Genomic DNA, 20,084 nt, shown 5'->3' on the forward strand with positions numbered 1-20,084 from the left:
TAAGGGTACATTCTGTTAAGAGCAAAAACGTCCCGACACAGATTGTATTACCTTGTCTTATCAGTTTTCACAGCTCAATAAAACATGTCTCAGAAAAACGCTTGATGGAAGTGGTAAATGGTATGGTACAGTCATGTTTATGTATATGTCTATAGTCAGTGTGTGTGTGATTTTCCTGCTGGTAATGTGGATTACCAAATACCGGTATTCCAATATGGAGATTGAGCATAGTGCTATTAAAGATATACTTCTATAAAAAATGAAAATAACTTAAGCATCTCAAAATATACGTAATGAGCACTGCACCTTTTTAAATACATTTTATTCAAAGAGTATGACATCATATGCACAGAAAGAAAATACAACTCTTTGTTTTTTACATTTTCTCCCACAACTCCTTTCCCAATCCTCCCCACCCACCCACCATCTTTCCCCACGAGGCCAGACATACAAACAACATATATACACAGGTATAAAACCAATAGGTTGAGTACATAACTAAGATACAAAGAAAGGGATCACATGGTTATGTTCACAGAAATAATTAAAAGGGGGGTAAAATAAGAGACATATTAATAATAATACAAATAAAAATAAAACAGTAATAAATACAAATAATAAAAATACTTGGGTTATATATATATATATATATATATATATATATATAAAGAGATAAAGCTTGTAGCACTGCTGTTTTTATAATTGGGTTACATTTGTATTGATCCTAGAGCTTCTTGTAAAGCATGGTGCTGTACAAACCAGTGCAACAGAAGTGCACTACAACATTACAGGTATATCTAAGGGGAACTCTTATTACCACAAAATTACCAACAGAGTTCAATTCAATAATTTGGCTGAGGCCATACAAATTGCATGTTGGTATTTCAATGACAGCCACACTTAGAAAACAATTCACTCATCAATCAATCTCATTAGGGATGACTGTGAGTGAGACATCTCTGTCATGGCGTCGCACCAACACGGACAGTGTAACGATAGACTGAACAGCTTTAGTCACTTCCTCTGTGGTGTGAATTGGCTGTCCGTTGATGCCAATAATCACATCATGATTGATCATACCAGCGCTGTGGAACAAATCAACACAATACATCACAGACATTGAGAAGAAAGCCAAGAAAAATGGATGACATTTAAAACATGTTGATTCTTGTTTCTGGCTTCTCTCTCTCAACAAAGAGGAGACAAACAATAAATTGGGTTGTCAGTACAGTCCTGTAATACTGACATTATTTGTTATTGGCATTTAGTCTTGCCCACATGAAAAATAAATGTATCTTTATTTTCTTAGGCTTGTAATGGGCATTCCTGTTGATTACTTGTTTGTTTAACGGATTAATTGTAATATTCTACTGATCAGGTTTAAAGCTAGGTTGTGGTAAACAACTACGCTTGTAAACAGTAGTTGTAGTTTTGCAATCAGGACCATTCTCTGTGTTCTTAAAACTAGGCAAAGGTTTACTGGGCTTTTACAGTTAGAGCTGCTAAACTACAGTGAAGTGTTCACCAGCGGGCTCCTTGGAATTATAATTAGGCTACAGAGGCTCAAAGATAGCTGTTGTAGTACTTAATATCTGCTTCATCATGCCATACATTGTTTTTGGATAGTATAGTTTAATGAGCAAACGGACCACAATGTAGTCTGCAGCCTTGAGAACAACATACTCTAAATGTTCTTGTTCCAGCCTGCTGAAATTATCCAGAGGCCTGCACAATTTACAGTTAGGAATTTAGCAGACGCACTTCCAGACACAGTGCTGCAATGCTAATTAATTTTACAGTGGCCAAATAACACCTTTCTGTGAATATACTGTATGTCCTTGACATACAGTATATTCACATATATGCCTGCTTTTTTTAATTTGAGTCTGTTGGCATGGCATAGAGGATAAGAGGAAGACTATTATTAGAAAGATTATTTTCTTTCTAAAAGTTTCATAAGGAATATTTAATAGAGTGCCGAAGTCCTGACGTCACTCGCTCATCCCCTGGTTCATGGAAGTTTTTCTCTATGGAGAATAACATGGGGTCCTCTTAAAAATTTCTCATCTCAAGAATTGTGGTCCAATAATAAACAAACTGTCTCTGCGATATTGTCGGGGAGATGTCATATTTCATACAGTCTGTTTCTAGCGAAAATTTTACTAATTCAGCAGCAGTAACAATAGCGTTTTGTCTCAGTCAGTTTGTTCTTCATATCCATAGGAGTGAAACAGCCGGGATGATTTGTTTATTTTTCAAACACAGTTCTTATATAAAGCGATCTAAAATCCCCCTATGGGGTTTACAATGCAAATAAAAAAGTACATGAACCCGTGGATTTAGCACCCCCTACTGATATTGACGTCAGACTTCGGTGCTCTATTTAAAGTATATTGGGGATGTAATGCCAGGCCAGTGGGCCTCACATTGGTCCAGAGAGATACAACACTGAAATCACACAAACGTGCAGGCAGCACCTGGCTACCAATATCACGTTTAATCACAATCCCACTGCAGACGGATGGCAGTTCCACCTCTGCAATAAGGGCTGTATATGGGTTTAGTTCTTACCTCTGGGCAGCTGTTCCTGGGAGTACCTCATAAATGTATACTCCTGAGCTCACATCTGGAAAGTCTCTCTCTTGTTCCCTGAGTTCTCGGATCAATCTGGACACAGAGCAGAAGTTAACAGCCTTTCATAATTTAGTGGCACCTCAAAATGTAATCTTTATCATTAGTAATTTGTGCTCATTAAATAAAAGTAACTAGTACACACTCATTTCTTTTTCTAAATGTTTATTTTATCCCACGATTTTGTAACCCATTCTTTCACCCAGTGTCAATTATCTAATGTAATCCTGGGCGCTGCACTTCCTCTGCCAACCTGGGGGGGCAGCGGACTGACCTCATGCTTCCTTCTATGCATGAGGCGTCCAAGCTGCTTCTTTTCACCTGACAGGGGGGAGTTTCCCCGGCTGGACGTAGCGCGTGGAAGGAACACGTTATTCCAACCAGTTCCTTTCCCCTCCATCAGGCGCCCCGGCTGGCCAGGGGGAGGCAGATTAGAGACCAGGATTACTGCATGTTCTTTGTGAGGGTACCTACCCTAGGCTAGGGGACACGGGGAGAACATGCAAACTCCACACAGAGGGGCCCTTTCGCCAACCCCGCCTTGGGTATGGGCACTGATGACGCGGAGGCGTGAACACGCCCCCAGCGTCGCCAGCGGGAATCGAACCCAGGACCTTCTAGCTGTGAGGCGACAGCCCCCACTAGTACAACTCAAGTTTATTGACAATTGTTTGGGCTAATAGGTTGTCATACCTTGATGAAATGCTGGCCAATAACATTATGGCACTGAGCGTACAAATACATTTCTTCAATGTTACTAGTTCCATAACCAGAACATTGCACCTATCATTTGTGCTCTGAGCTATGGTTGATTTGAGTAGATGCTAATGATAACGCAGACAGAATCCTCTGCATGTCAGAGGCACTCTGGAATCAATTATCAATTTGAAAGAAAGAATATAACATTTACAGAAAATGAGCTCCTGCCATTAAAGTAACAATATCAACTATTAAAAATATATATTTCCTTAAAAAAGTGCAAACTTTTGAGAAGCTGTAAGGGCCTGTGTTTTTGAAGTATTCATTGAATACTTTTTAACCCATTCTGAACGGGCACCCATTTTGGTGTCAGCATCATGTTATGCTTTAGCTATTTTTGAAAAATCGAAGAGCGACTGACATTTTTAGAATCTGATCTCAGGTCAGAATGGGTTAATCAGACCAGTGTGTGTCCAGTGGAAACCTCGTATGAATCTGATCTCAGGTCAGAATGGGTTAAGCTGGACTTGGGGATTCAGAAATAGCTATTTCAAATGTATACTCACGACGGGGTGAGCTCCAGCATCCGGACACCCATGTATTTCTTCTTAGGTCGTGTCTTTCCTGATGGCCATAATAACATAAAAACATAATATTCATAAAAGTCAAGTCAGATATACACAAATTACGTACAAAATATCTCAAATGTCAAACAATGTAAATATATTATATTACTATACAATATGAGAGGCAAAGGGTAGGATGCTGATAATCCCGTAGGGGGTACGTGTGGTGACAAATATCGCTCTCCCCGCATCCATCCCCAAACACTGGATATTGTGTTTGATGATGATTTGTAGTCCTATCGCCCAGCCCTAGTTTAAACCTGAGAGGCCTCTTATGTCCGCTTATAGGCACACAAAGTCTCATGGTTAATATGTTGTGGAGTCATATTAGTTTTAGTAAAAGCCAAAAGTGTAAACTGTTACAAAGTCAGAGTTAGCAAAATATAGAGGAGAGAGAACACTATCAGTTTAGAATATAGAGGAAACGGAACACTTGAAAACCAAAATTCCAAAACAGCTAACTCCATTGGATCCTAAACCGGCTAACTCCACCCCCTCCAAATGTGTTTATTTTTTTCATTTCCTGAAATGAACATTTTGGAGTTAGCTGGTTTCTGCAGACAGCAGAGATATAATATATAGGAGTCTTGTAAGAATTTACTACCTGTGGGAATTTCCAACAGGCAGGCACCAGAGCGATGCACAACTCTTAAAGAGACTGATAAAGTTTCATGGTGCCGTGTGAATCCTTTTGGAAGTTACGTTCCTTTTTATGAGAAGCCATGGACACTCTCACACATACCTTTGGCCAATCTGAGTGGAACATTAATCACAACCAAAGTTTTCACACAAGGTTTAACAAAAATCTGATCATAACTTTTGGACATAAGGCAAAAATAGAACCCCTGTCCAACTCCACTGGTGGAGGTAATGTAATAAAAATACACTCTACCAACCGTTGATTTGTCTGTCATATGATTCAGCAAGGAACTGACGGATCTTGTCAGCAGGTATGGCAAATGAGATTCCTGCGGTCACCTTCAGAGTATTTATGCCTATTACATCACCATCCTGTTAAACAGAGAAAGAAGAAGGGACAGACAGGAGTGGAGATGGCCATCGGAAGCACATTCGTTGTTATGATAGTATTATTCTAGCCACAAGTAAAAGAAGACATGGCAGTGAGACAAATTGACATCGTGATCATTATCTTCCAAAGTATACATAACACCACAAGGCAATTATGTGGTCGTTTTCTGCCTCCCGTTGAGATGCAATTAGAACACATCAGCCTTGGTTATTGTAGTAAATTATCTGGGGGTTTTTTTCTCCACAGCGAAGGGATGATGAATAGAAAATTCTGTTGGTATGGCAACCATTCTAAAAGAACAGTATTTTTAGAGTTAGGCTACAAAGCAACAGGAGGACATTTACATGATTTTAACACACAGTATGGTGTGGATGCTATCATACTATAAAATTGAGAAAACTATCTGCATCCACTATTCTCCTCAATGGGTAGGCCAATTGATGTGAAATTGCACAATTGCATTGAGCATTGGCAGGGTCTGACAAAGCAGATTTTTCCATTTCCCCAAATTTAATAGAATATTTGGCATATCAGATGGGGATCTGTATATGGCCTATTGTGAGCAGAGTGCAGCCTATAGAAACGGGGCTGTCTTCCCCGGAGCTGTGGACAGAGTGAACAATGGATAGCACATGAGTGAGTATTACAGTCTATTGGCACTTTCCCAACGCAATGCACTGGCTCAACTGGATTCGACTACTCACCTTTTGTGTTTTTCTCATCAGGCTAAAGTACATGTACTTTTTTTGGTATCACCTCTGCTCTGTCATGGTTACAAACGAGCTGAGGTGATACCAAAAGGTTCAGAGAGAATCGTCCAAGTGTGATTGTGTCATTGCATCACAACAGCCTAAGCTCCCTGGTAAGAGGTACGGTCGCCCCTAAACCATCTCGCCCCTTGATTCTTTCCGCCGAGCGCTCGGTGCCGCGGTTCTTGAATTCTTTATTTTGTTTTACTTATTTCTGTTAGAAATAAGTTTAGGGCTAGGCATAGTTTTACTGGGGTTAAGTTTAGGTATAGGGTTAGGTGGCATAGTTTTACAGAGGTTAACCTCAGTAAAACTATGCCTAAACCTAACCCTGTACCATCGAGGGGCGAGATGGTTTAAACCTAACCCTGTACCATCGAGGGGCGAGATGGTTTAAACCTAACCCTGTACCATCGAGGGGCGAGATGGTTTACCTGATACCGTCCTATCAGCAGTGGAAAACAAAAGTAAAGCGAGTAAAGTTGAATCGCTCCAGTACCATACAGTGGGAAAGCAACTAATTAAATGAATAATGAAATAAACATAAAGCTGGATTCCATGTGTATATGCAAAACACTAAATGATCAGGGACGGTGCATGCATTCGCCTTCAACACAACCGTGATTTTCAATGATGCATACTGTTATTGTAGCAATGGCATTTCACAGAGAACCCACTTTGATATAAAATAAAACAAACCCCACAGTATAAGCTGTGGTAAGATGGAGCAACATAAGCCACCAAGCCAGTTGGAGACAATTAATAATGTTGATCATAATTGGATTTAGCAACATTAGTGTATACCGTTGGGGCGCGCTCATCCCCAGGTAATATGAACTATAGTGATCTCTGTCAGCCAGAACTTAAATATTGACCCCAACTGAAATGTTTTATTTATTTACTTATTTTTCCTTTAATACCACACCCATTGTGTCACCACATAGATTTGTACCTAACTAGACATTTTGGATTTTAGATTTGGCTTTTATATTTTTGTATTTTTAAAGATATGCGTGCGATATTTATGTGCAATGGTGTATTAACTTTGTATTTAGGGTTTCTTCCTGGAGGCTGAACCCTTGACAGTCAAACGGGCCAATGAAGTAAACAGTAATATAGTGACACCACACTATCAGCCCCTCCCCTAACCCCTCCCCCTTTATCATACAACTACAGCTGTGGGTGCGGCTTCAGTTCAGGTGGATCACCACCCATCACCACCCACCAGGCAGACCAGGCATACTTAAAGGTATATTCAGTGATTTCACTCAAAAAACCTTAGGTTTCGTTTTTGGCTGTGGGACCCAGCCTTTCGTCCAATCAGGATAGAGAGCCAAAAACGAAACCTACGGTTTTTTGACCCCCAGGGGTTAACTGGGGACAGGGAGGAACTCCTTATATTATGGCCAGCACACTCTATAGTAGGGAGGATTATCACAACTAAACAAAAAAATAAGTGATATTTGAATTAAGTGAAATCACTGAATATACCTTTAATGAACTGGTGGGCGTGTCCACATAAAAGCATGATTTTAACAAATACTGTACACTTTTTGGAAAAGGTTCTTCCCCCTTATATTGTAATAATACCTGATGATCATGTTTTAGGGTGGAAAAAAATGGTGGCTTTAAGTTAAACTTCGCACCCAACCTTCAGGACAAATGCTTTCCAAACAAGGTTTCTACATCTAGCCTTAAAAGCAAAAATGCTGAGTGGGGACCTTGAATGCTAAATATGAAACAGATTTGTGACCTTACTCTTCGTTATGCCATAAAACAAGAAAGATAGCCTGCATTACAAATATGCAGATTACATAATATGCTCTCTTAACAGCACCATAAATCCTCTTACCAAGTTCACAAGCGGTCCCCCGGAGTTACCATACTGTGAATATACAGAACACAACAATATTGGTACTGAATAGTTATGTACTGAAAAAGGACAAGGGAAATAAATTAAATCAAATTAATTCAAATAAAGCAAACATAATTTCCCATGTTCTACAAATGTTGAAACATTTTCTACAATAAATTCTAGCTTGTGTTCATTTCAATACTACCAACAGTTAGAAGTAGGCCTACTTGTTTAAAATGTGAACTGATTAAGTTAATATATCAAATCATACCAGTAACTGACACGTAACATGTCAGGCATTGACACTCATGGCGCATTCATACTCAAGCTAAAACTGGAGTATGCATGAGCCTTAAGCGTACCTTTACCCTGGCAGGTAAATGAAACTTTCGGGCAGGTGGAGTTTGCTTTCAAGTTGCCCGACCGGGCAAGTGCTTGCTTGAGAGGGGACGCAACCGTCTATAAAACACAACATGAGATACGTGGCCAGAGCTCTCTGGTCAGTGGAATACAAAATAAGAGCATTGTTTACAGTACCTATAGCCTGGGGTCCACCTATGCTTTCTATGGCATAGGCAGCTCCCGGCCGGATCCGCCGGGAGAATCTAGACACAGCTGCGCGACATGAGACTGATTAATTAGAGCGACAGAGAGAGAGAGAGGAGTGTGTGTGTACATGTGTGCGTGTGTGCGTCAATTTAACAAAGATGCAGACGATCAGAAATCAGCAGAGAGTGATCGACGTTTGCGCTACTCTATGCCGAATTGAAGTGGACTCGGACCCAGACTTTTTTTTCCCCTCCCTGGAAATAAAAACGTCTGGGTTTCCGAGGCTACAGTACCTATAATGTGCTGTTTTCTCTGTTGCTATACTAAAAAACAAAAAAGACTAAATGTGAACCCATTAGTCATATTCATAGCTAGGTATTTGGCATAAAGATTGAGGTATGATTTTTTTTTATTGCACAGCTCCAGAAAGTAATAAAAAGTAAGTGTTAAATTGAACATAGTTATTTTACCTATCATTTTATAATGGTTTATTTATTTTGAGGGCAAGTGGGCAAGACCTTTGGGCAAACTAGAACATGACCTGTACTTGCCCAACAGGCAAGTGCCTCGGAGACCTTAGTGTCAACCCCTGCACTTTAATGATGCCATGCTTCTATTTCTGTACCTCTGATATAGCCACTGTAGCAAGCAATACAGGAGATAAACCACTTAATGACTTATTATTTCCTTTTTTCCTTTTTAAAGCATTGTAGCCAATGCTTTAGTACTATGATAACAAAACTATATTACCACCATTAATTACAGCTACATGTAAATACTTATTCATGTTGTTACATCTTGTGTACAGTACACGTACCGAGTAATATGCACTTTTGTTCAACACTCACATTGATAATCGCATCAGTTTGAATGTACTCCATGTCTGAGTCTTTGAAGCCCAACTCTTGTCCATTGCGCTGTGCTGTGCTGACAATGCCAGTGGTGACTGTGTTTTGGAGAGAGAATGGGCTCCCCACTGCCACCACAAACTCCCCTGGACGCAGGTCTGATGACTGGCCTAAATGCAGCACTGGCAAAGGGCTCTAGAGGACGAACAAAGAAGAATAAACACGAGATGATTCCCCCGGAACAAAGACAAACATGATTAATGAATGATTGCACAAAACAAAACATAGTGGGGTTTCAACATAAGCAGCTCTGTGCTCTACGATGAACTGAGTCGGGGCAACATTCTAATGACAGCTTTTGTCATTAATTGTTTGAGGGCCTCATTTTCATCTTCAACTTACACAAACATTAAATTCCCATTGACAATGAATGGAGAGTTTACGTCATATGTGGACGAGCAAATCAGCTATTTGTGTCTCTCCAGCTCTTTAATAAATTAAATAAAATAAATTTTCAGGTGGGTTCCAATGTCAGCCAATCAAGAGTGAGTACTCCATTTATCTGTTCCAATTTTGTCTGCTAATTTCTTTTCACAGGCCCGGATTAACAATGGAATTTAGTGGAGCTTAAGCTCCAGGGCCCGCAGCATGCTAGCCTGGTTAATAAACCAGACCGAATCAGCCGTTGGCAAAAAAAGATTGCCCACCGGCGGATTTCGGTCTGGAGAGGCTCAATTTTACGCCCATTTCCTACACACGAGAACGTGGGCGCCCAATAGGGACACGGTATGCAATATGGGCGGGCTTTGGTACAGTGACGTTCAATGCTTGAGACCTTTGACTGACAGTAGCTCTGACCAATTGCGTCAAAGAGAAAATGTTTCCCTGGAAATGAAATCCAAGCTGAGCCTCCCCAGACTAATATCCCGCGGATCCGTGCGATATTAGTCTGGTTTATTAACCAGGCTAGCAGCATGCAGGACCCTGTGCGAGACTATTTCAAAGCTGTTGCTTTCGTCAAAACCGTATTCGTAGGCACCAATTTCAATGTAAAGTAACACAGGAACCCCAGCTAGTGTTGAGGGCTGATTTCACCCCTGTGTGTCGGGGAGCAGCCTTATAACAGCGGCAATAGTGCTGGCGGGCGTGCAACTGGGCGTGCAAATGCAAAAAGTGTTCATTCGTTGCGCGCACGCGAATCACATGCACACGTGCATGGGGCCTTTTGATTTGGTGTAGCACCAGGGCCCTCGGAGGGGTCGATTCGGCACTGACTTTCGATTGTATTCAGAGACAGCTTGTGGAGAATACTACGTTCATATGGGATACCAAACCAACTTGACCTTCTCATCAAAAGCTTCTATAACAACTTCACATGCCAAATTGGAAAAAGTCAACACAGTTTCGCAGTCAAAACAGGAGTGAGGCAACGTTGCATTAACTTGCGTAATGTCTGCACTACTCTTCACCCTGGTCATAGACTGGGTGATGAGAAGAACCACCAAAGACATACCAAGAGGCATCAGATGGACCCTCTTCTCACAATTGGAAGATCTCGACTTTGCAGATGACTTGGCTCTGTTCTCCCACACACACCAACAGTTGCAAGAGAAAACAAGTCGTATGAACACATCAAGTAGGTCTGAAGATCAACCAGAAGACAGAACTGATGGTGCTCAACACCCCAAACCCCCCACCAGTACACATAGAAGGAATAAACCTACCCACAACAGAACACTTCACATACTTAGGCAGCGTAGTAAGTCATGATGGAGGCGCAGGTGGCGACATCACAAGCAGGCTCAGCAAGGCCAGAAACTCCTTAGAGGCTTAACCCATTCTGACCTGAGATCAGATTCATACGAGGTTTCCACTGGACACACACTGGTCTGATGAACCCATTCTGACCTGAGATCAGATTCTAGAAATGTCAGTCGCTCTTCGACTTTAAAAAAATAGCAGACCTACAAGCTTGTATCGCGCCACTCGGTGGCGCGATATGAGCTTGTAGATCTGCTATTTTTCAATAGCTAAAGCATAACATGATGCTGACACCAAAATGGGTGCCCGTTAACAACGTCTGGAAGTCGGCCCAGTACAGCACCAACACCAAACTTGGACTGTACCAGAGCTGTGTCCTCCTGTCTACCCTGCTATACGGTTCTGAATGTTGGAGAACGACAGAAAATTATCTCCACACACTGTCAACCTTCCACACCAAAAGCTTACGGAAAATTCAGCGAATAAAGAGGGTGGAAATGTATTGGCTTGGGCATGTAATACGTAGAGAACAGGACATCACCACCAAAACTCCACTTCACTGGACACCAGAGCCGGGCAAACGCAAAAGAGGCCGACCCAAGAACACATGGCGTAGGACAGTGGAAGACCCTGCATCTGCACCTGGGGATCTATAAGGATGCTGGCCCAGAACAGACTGAAGTGGAGATCCTTTGTTGCTGCCCTACATGCCCGGCATAAAGTTTGTATCAGATTCTTAAGCAAAATCATTATTTTATGTTTACTAAAGATTATAAAAAATAATGCCTTACTGCTCCTTTAACATATTGATACATTTTGTCAAGTGTTGCTATCATCTCTATATCTAAACCTTTTTAAAGAAACACCATCATGGAAATAAGTAAAAATTAATGTAAGCCATCACGTGCTAAACATGACTAAACTGTGTCTGCCTGCTTTCTCTTCTCCCATGCTGAAGCATTATTATCTCTAGAAGGGACAATCACACCTGGGTGATATTTCATGGAAAGATCTCCAGGGCATAGGGCCTTGTGTCACAACAGATTCCCCTCCAAAGCACATTTTGCCGTCTGCTGCCTCAAACCCACTGTGCATAACGGTAAAATATAGTATGGTGATTTACAACTGTCAACTACTCTTGAACAGGTTGAGGTTGTACTTTCTTGCTTAATGTCATTTTTAAAGGACGTATGGCTACAGTAGGAACTGAACCTGGGACCTTTCCGTAATAAAACAGTCTCTCGTTATGTTCTCTTTATCAGGTAAAGGAATGCTGTATGCCAACGTGATATTAAAAGGTTAAGCGTCTCGCTCTAGTAAACTGTTGTTAGTGAAGTTGTGTTAAGTGGAAATGTTAATGCCATGTAAAGGAGCTCTTATCCAGAGCGACTAAGTAGGTCTGAGCAGTGACAAAATAATGTTTTATTCATAGCAACACATCAAAGTACAAAAAAGGGGAAAAAAAAGATACATAGCTGATGCTATGAATTTACAAAACATAACCAAATGGTCCCTGGAGGAAATCAGATAACAAATGGGACATGATAAGGCAGTGAAATGTGGATGAAGGCCCGCTCAGATTCTCTTCACTGGCCTATATGGCTGACTGCCTCAGAAGGTTTAATACTCTGTCTGCTGCTTTGATGTTAGCCACCGATGACAAGCTGGCTGCCGCCAGGCCAGTGTAAAAACTAAATACAGAATTAAGATCAGGGATCTTGGAGAGCTGAGTGAAAATACAGTGGGGAAGGGCCCCATTTCTGCCTCCAGTGAGCACTCACATCTGACTCAATTTTGATAAGTGCGATGTCCATCTTGTGGTCCATGTCCTTTACGACTGCGTCATAATGCTGGCCACTTTTCAGCTCCACTTTAATTTGTTGCTTGTTGTTAAGGACATGTGCGTTAGTGACGATCCAGCCGTCCTCTGATACAATGAAACCGGAACCACTTGATAGCTGGATCTCTTCATTTGGAAATCCCACCCTAGTGAGGAAATAAAGGAAAATTATAATGCTGGAAAGACAAGAGTGTAAATGGCTACTAAATAACTGTAAACAAACCTTTTATAAAGCTCTAGATGTACAACAGCTGGGGCAATCTTATCCACCACATCGGCAATGAAGTTGAACTTGTAACGCATGCTTCCGGGTCTTTGGACATCTGTATGGATAAAACACAAGGTCAAAAGGTATGCTGACATTAAAGAGTTCTATTACAAAATACTACGCAAGTAGTATTTTGGTGGAAAAACAAAGCCATTACCCAGAGTTCCATCAGATAGCTTATGTATAGATCAGAGAAATTTGGTATGTTTTATTCACACGAATACAACCCAGCTGTGTTTTCATTGCCAATGTTAATGTTAATGTTAAGGCAAGCAGTGGCACATCTGCTTACCTGTGAGTATTTTCACATGTTCAAACAACATCAGAGAGTAGTATTTACATCATTATAAGACTGAGAGGGAATGCAAACAAACATTGAGCACAAAATTACATTACTGTACATGGTTTTTATATATTTTCCTGGATTCTCACCACGGTTGCTAGCCAGTAGCCATGCATGATTTAGTGGCATGTCAGCTATTTCCAAGCTAATATCAGATGTGATAAACTTAGGCCAGCTGCTGAAGGCAGGACTGTATGCCCACAAGGCAAAGTCTTTAGAGGGAAAATGAAAAATCAATGCTTGAAAGATCTAGGGAACGGCTGGGGTTGCCATGTCTACTCTTGGACAGAGGCAATTTATGACTATTATCTTAAGTCTCAGTGCCACCTGACGCCTTTGGAATATATGTTTTTAATATTATTTTTTGGGGTTTTTTAATCCATATTTAGAAAATTCCTCTAATCTGGTGTGCAGGTGATGACATGCACATGACATGCACAATATAATTACATTTTCTTTATTTTATTTATAATGGGCTTCGGTGGCAACGAGGGCCAAAACTGGTATCCAACTGGTGGCACTGGATGAGTTTTAAGTATGCCCCTTGAATGAATGAATGAATGAATGAATGAATGAGCTCTTTTGGAAAAGAAAATATGGGTAAGTATTATCAAAGAAAACTTCGACCATGGAAAAAAAAAAGTTTGCTATGGAACCTTTTCTATCAATATACCTCTCAAATATAATCCCTGTGCAATTGTCACATACAGTCTATGGAAGAACCAATGCCTCATATCACCATATACAGCATCATTATGTCTTTTCAAATGTCCAAACATGAGCCCATGTCTCTGCAAATTATTACCCTAGACAATAGAACTGATGTTGATGCCAAGACCTGCCTTGGCAGAGCATCAACTATTTACCGTAATTTAATAAGCCTATTTCCTTCTCAAATGGTTGTCCTAGACCTTGCACATAAAAACAGAACCTTGATGGCAAACACTGCCTATCTCTCTGTACTTTATTGCATTATGCCCAAAAATATTATGTTAACTTTACTTTTCTACCGCAGATTTGTGCTGACATTCTTTCCACTCAGCTAAAGCCTGCCTGCTTGTTGTGAGGAGAAATAGATTTCTGACCTTCAGGTCAAAATCAAAATTTGTGTCAAACCAGAGGCAAGATCGTGTCAAAGGTGTCTATTGTCTCAATAGAAGAGACAAATTACAACCACCCCAATTGTATAACTTATATCATAATTATTATCAACAGACTACCATAGAGATTCGACAAAATGAATTCACAAAAATAAAAGAGGGAAACATTTTCTCTCTCTCCCTACTGTACAGTATGAGTACATGTCTATACACACAAACATGGAGACAGAGAGAGATATTGTGTTAACCTCATAATTAATTATACTGTACACATGTTCATAATGGATTTTACACAACATTTTACGTGGTAAATCTATCTGTGACAGTTATTTCAAGCAGGGCCAACTTGATTTGCCAATTATTTTGTGAGCCGGGTTGAGGCTCTGAAGCAGGCGTTTAAGACAGTTTAGCTATCAGATGTGTTAAAACTTAAAATAACTGATCGATAAGCACTGCAGTAGTGCTTTGTATAATTGGTCCTCATGATAATATGGTACCAAATTACCAATACATTTCTGTCTCCTCTGTCTGTGTCTCAGAGGAGGGCTGTAGACAGTTCAGAAACCTGCCTACCAGTGACATCACCCTGTCCATCACATTTGTAATTGACTTGATGAACTGGAAATATTATTTAAATATTTTTTCCATAGCACTTTCTTTTTCTCACAAAGGGTACAATATATATATATATATATGTAAACATTTTGAACCACCTATAATTTTCCCACATGTGGTCTTTACCCTCCCCAAGGCCAGCATGTAGGTGCTGGCAGAGTGACACAGTGTTTATTGATCTGTGGACACAGAGGAGACTTCTCTGCAAGAAGATGACTAAAGTTGACAATAATATGAACAACGTAGATCTCGTGGGAGAAGTAAATATTATAGGCTATAATAGTCTGGCATCGACCGGGACAACGCTCCAACTCTTCTCCCTTCTGGATCCAAAACTATGGAACACACTTCTCATTGCAGTCAGAACTGCAGACTCACTCCCAATCTTGCGCCATAGTCTGAAAACTCACCTCTTCAGACTCCATATAGCCTGTATCACTTGCTTGCAATAATGTAGCAATAATGTGGGTTCTTATTGTCTCCACCAGGCCGAAGGCATGGGGAGAGAGTATGTTTTGCACTCCGTCCGTCCGTCCGTCCGTCCGTCCGTCCGTCCGTCCGTCCGTCCGTCCGTCCGTGTGTGTGTGTGTGTGTGTGTCCGTCCGTTAGCAGCTAATCTCGGCCACCGTTAACCCGGTCGATGCCAAATTTTGCACACACACTCCCTGGATGCCAACGATGAACCTCTGCCCCAAACCTTCCAGAACGGCCTGTTATAGCGCCACCAGGAGGCCGCTTTGTGCAAAACAAGTTTTTGCACAGCACACCTACAGATTTTGTCCAAACATCACGCAAATTGGTACACAGTCTCTCTAGAGCCATTCAACCAAACCGGTCTTTCAGATTTCTCACACTCCATCCTGATTGGTTAAGATTGGCTTCCAAAGTTCACAGGAGTGCTCAGTTTCAAACAAAATGCTGCAAATCATGAACACATCGCGTGATTTCCGTGAAATTGTGCACCCACATTCCCACTAGGCCGAGGACAAAATGCCACATGAACAATTTCAACTCAACCTCAAGGTGGCGCTATAACTGGCCGAAAAGTGTTTTTACCTCTAACTGCACGGATCTGTGGATAACCTGGTGGAGACCTGTGCCCAGAAGGGCACTTTTTCTAGTCTTGCTTATGATTCTTGATGATCCTTATTTTTAGCATGTATTTGATGTATTGCCATGTATTGTTCTTGCTTACTGTAAATCGTGTCTGCTAAACGTCTGAATTGTAAATTCGCTCAACGGTGCCGGAGATTAGACTCTCTCCTCATGCCTTCGGCCTAGTGACGACCATAAAGAGAATGCATTTGTACTGCGACATCTAGGAGGGTTTGGTGTTATTCACTGTTATTGTGCTGGTATAAAAGAAAGAAGGAAGAAAAAGGTCATGTTGTTAAAAGTGTTACCTTTACCCAAACATGTTCTGATTTTGCCAACCAAAAAATAAATTTACATAATGCTATAGTAAATGTGTGAATGTAATTAAATTTTTCAAAGTAAATGTTTGTTAGCAATAGCTTATTAGCTATTGCTACATCCTCTGCATAATTTTATCAGGAGAATGCAGTTAATTAGCAGTTAATTAGCTATTTTGATGTACAAGTTTCATTCTGGATCAATGTATGATTGTTTTATGAGCATGAAGACTTAGACAGCAGCAGAATAAAGACAGAGTGAGACAGGGTCTCAGAAGAGGTTACAGTTACAGGTGGTCTTGAACACAGAGTGACAGACCATTAGTGTCTGGGACCTATTTCATTCATTCACACATTTAAGCATGCATATAATACCCATACCCATAGATCATGGCTCTGGTTAACAATGAACATTATTAGTAGGCTAAGCACTAAGCAGTAGGCCTATAACTAATTATTATACATACATACATATACATACATATATATACATAACTAATTATATAGCAAATACGTCAATGTCAAACTTGCTCCTTTGTGCCCCTGCTCCCCAAGTAGACAGTCACAGCCCTGTACCAAGACATTTTTGCTCGGTTTGATTCCCACAGATGTCAACTAATATCTAATTGTAATGGTAATCGTGGTAGGCCAATCAATGCACAGTTGTAGCATACTTAAAATATTTTTGCCACAGCCCACAGGGCCTCTGGCCTCATGTCAGTGTGCTTCTTACTATTAATCTGACAAGGGGAACTCACCGGAGTAGCATTGACTTTGCTGCATCATAATAATCGGAGGAGTCCCCCCAAGCTCTGCTCTCCTGTTTTCCGCCCTGAGGCGACAGCTACTGGGGTACGTTCTTCCATCGCTCCCACACACCACCTCGGTGGAGGTGCACGCGCAGGCACGGCGACGCGTCTCAGGGGTAGTAGAAGAACCAGCGGCGGAAGGTTCTTCTGAAGAACCACAAGCCATGCCCTCCCCACAAACTCTGTCCCCCGGTTCCCCGCAAGGGTCACCCTCTCCGGCTGCACACACTGGACAGCAGTCGCAGGTGTCCTTGACCTTGCCCCAATAACACGACGGAGGTTGAAGAGGACAGCGAGAGGGATCGCAGACATTCGGACAAGCGGTATGTGTCTTTATAAGGACGCGCGCGTGAACGGCAGCGATTAAAAAACAAGTGAACTTCGTCATGGTCCATACGTGATATCCCATTTTCAGGAAAACCAGTCGAGTCAAAACAAAAACACCTTCTCATACGAGTCCAATGCTCGTCTCGACTTAAATTAACGTTTGCTGCTCGTGTTTTCCATATAAGCCACGCACAGCCTGCAGTTTCCATATTCACTATGAGTTAGGCGGCCCTGCCCCACAAATTCAGCCTTTAGGCTATACTACACGTGGGTTATTTGGCTATCTGTCATAATTGTTTCATCCAGATTCCAGTGGCAACATGCTGGTTCTGTGTTCAACAAGTCCTCAGTTGTCCTCAGGTAGCCTAAGGTAGCTCTGGAATGCGTTTATAGTTTTGAATTTATGCTCTCTTAAGTGACAAACACGACACGCCTCTGTTGCTAGAGGCCTAGAGAGCATAATATTTGTTATGTTTCATAAAATCCTTGAGAGGCATATATAGTCTGACTATACTAAGTAGTAAGTACTTGTCTTGCTAGCCCATAGAGCCCCATTGTGGACCCGGACATGAGTACACCGGTTTTATGTTAGAAATGTTGAGTATGGGTCCCCAGCATTTAGAAACTGGATGCTAACTTGACCATACCATTAACAACCTAACTAAAGGCAAAACAAATCCCCAAATGTCATCATGCTTTATGTAGTATGTGACGTGTCAAACTAGGGGTTTTCATGATGCTGAATCCATTCCAAGCATTGCTGTAGCTTTGTACAAAAAACACTCCTTGCCTTGGGCTAAAAACGGCCATAGCCATCACAATGTGATGATGTCAGCACATTTGGGCTATGGCTGTTTTTAGCCCAATGAGTGTTTTTTGTGCAAAACTAATGCTTGGAATGGATTCAGCATCATGAAAACCCCTTAGTTTGACATGTCACATGCTACTTAAAGCATGATGAAAAATGTTAATATGCATGATCCCAAATTGAACATTTATTTTCTGTTTACTAAAGGGGGAAGACATGCAGTAAAACCCGCCGCACACTGCCAGACTGGATTACCAGCCAAGGTGCCTGGACCACTGAGCCATGGCCCAGGCCAACAAAGTGAGTGTTATCGGAGTATATTAACACTTATTTTAACAAAAATGAAATAAAATGCCACCTTAAAGTTTTCTCTTTCAGTATAGATTTTTTTCCTTATAGGTTGTTAATGGTATGGTCACATATGCCAATTATAAAAAACTGCTCAACATACAGTATGCAAGTTAGCATCTGGCAGTTTCTACATGCTGGGGACCTAGCCCTACAAGTCAGAACCCAATGCTACTGAAGTTTCTGACATTTTTGAGATCCAGATAGGTCCTATTCCACCTCCACCCTGCCACCGGGTACGCACACATAAATAAACATAAATACCTTCGGATACCTCCTTCTGCGCTCTTTGAGGGCTTTTGTTCGTTTGAGGGCTTCTGAATGTGTGAACTATAAGTACCTATAAATACTGCTGCGAATATCTCCTGTGGCGCGGAAGCCGTTAACCGTCTTCCTGCCATTGCCGAAGCCCTTCGGCAATTGAAGCATTAATTTGATATTAACGCTTGCTGCCATTGCCGAAGCCCTTCGGCAATTGCTCTTTTATAGTGCTTATGATTGATCAAGCCATAATGCTACTCACGTTAGCCGGTTAGCTAGCAGTGTTGTTAGCACTGCAGTGGATCGTTCATATTAATTCACCGTCGCCATAAGAATCCATTCTATCCGTTTCTTTCAATCGCCTGTATCTCCTTGGTACCACAGCACCTCAAAGGCCCTTAAAACAAGGCTCCAGACCTCCCAAAACAAACTGGTCAGGCTCCTACTTGGCCTCACCCCCCGAACCCACCTCACCCCTGCCCACTTTGACAGGCTGGGATGGCTTAGGGTCGACGACAGAGTACAGCATCTTGCAATGGGTCTGGTCCACAAGATTCGATACACCACCAAGATACCCATGTACCTGTCTAAATACTTCCTTAGTGTAAACGAAGTCCACACCCACAACACCAGAGGGAGTACAACAAACCATGTACAACCCAGATTCGGCACAAACAAGGGACTAAATTCTTTTCGCTCCTATGCCACCAAAATGTGGAACGCCCTACCAACAGTCATTAAGACATGTGAATCCCTTGACTCCTTCAAAACCGCTCTCAAAGGGCACCTACGGATGGCTGCAATTCGAAACTGGCCTCTGTAAAATCTGAATCCCCCCCCACCCCATTTTCCCTCACTGTATATTGTATCTTTTCCCTATTTTGCTTCCCATATGATGAATTTAGCTACATAGAAATGTCTATTTGTATGTCTCTAAATGTTTGTATGTCTTTAAATGTTTTGATGAATTGAACAATGTGGACCCTGTTGTAAACAAGTGTAATGCTTAATTGGGTCGTCCACTCACAGTTGACAGTCTTTGTATTGAGTTTGTGCTTAAAATGTACTGTAAATTCTACAAACTGTTAATAAATATTTCAATCAATCAATCAATCCTATTCCTTGTCCCAGATGGCATTTTTGGTCAAAACAGCGTTTCTTTGACGGCACGAGCCGACGTTGTGGAGTGCTAAAATGTACCGGCA

General features: G+C 41.4%; 1 protein-coding gene across 1 annotated transcript; it reads right to left on the reverse strand.

The window, feature by feature from the left end:
• Positions 1-664: 664 nt before the first annotated feature.
• On the reverse strand, positions 665-17,661 carry htra4 (HtrA serine peptidase 4). Its single transcript, XM_083784176.1, has 9 exons — positions 17,085-17,661; positions 12,812-12,911; positions 12,530-12,734; positions 8,988-9,182; positions 7,588-7,620; positions 4,853-4,967; positions 3,897-3,954; positions 2,572-2,667; positions 665-1,085 (listed from the first exon to the last, which is right to left on the reverse strand). Exons 1-9 carry the CDS (start codon positions 17,542-17,544, stop codon positions 920-922), a joined length of 1,428 nt encoding a protein of 475 aa, XP_083640302.1. The 5' UTR covers positions 17,545-17,661; the 3' UTR covers positions 665-919.
• Positions 17,662-20,084: the final 2,423 nt, after the last annotated feature.

This window comes from Protomyctophum parallelum, assembly GCF_964188405.1.
Source record: "Protomyctophum parallelum genome assembly, chromosome: 15".
Classification (NCBI taxonomy): Eukaryota; Metazoa; Chordata; class Actinopteri; order Myctophiformes; family Myctophidae; genus Protomyctophum; species Protomyctophum parallelum.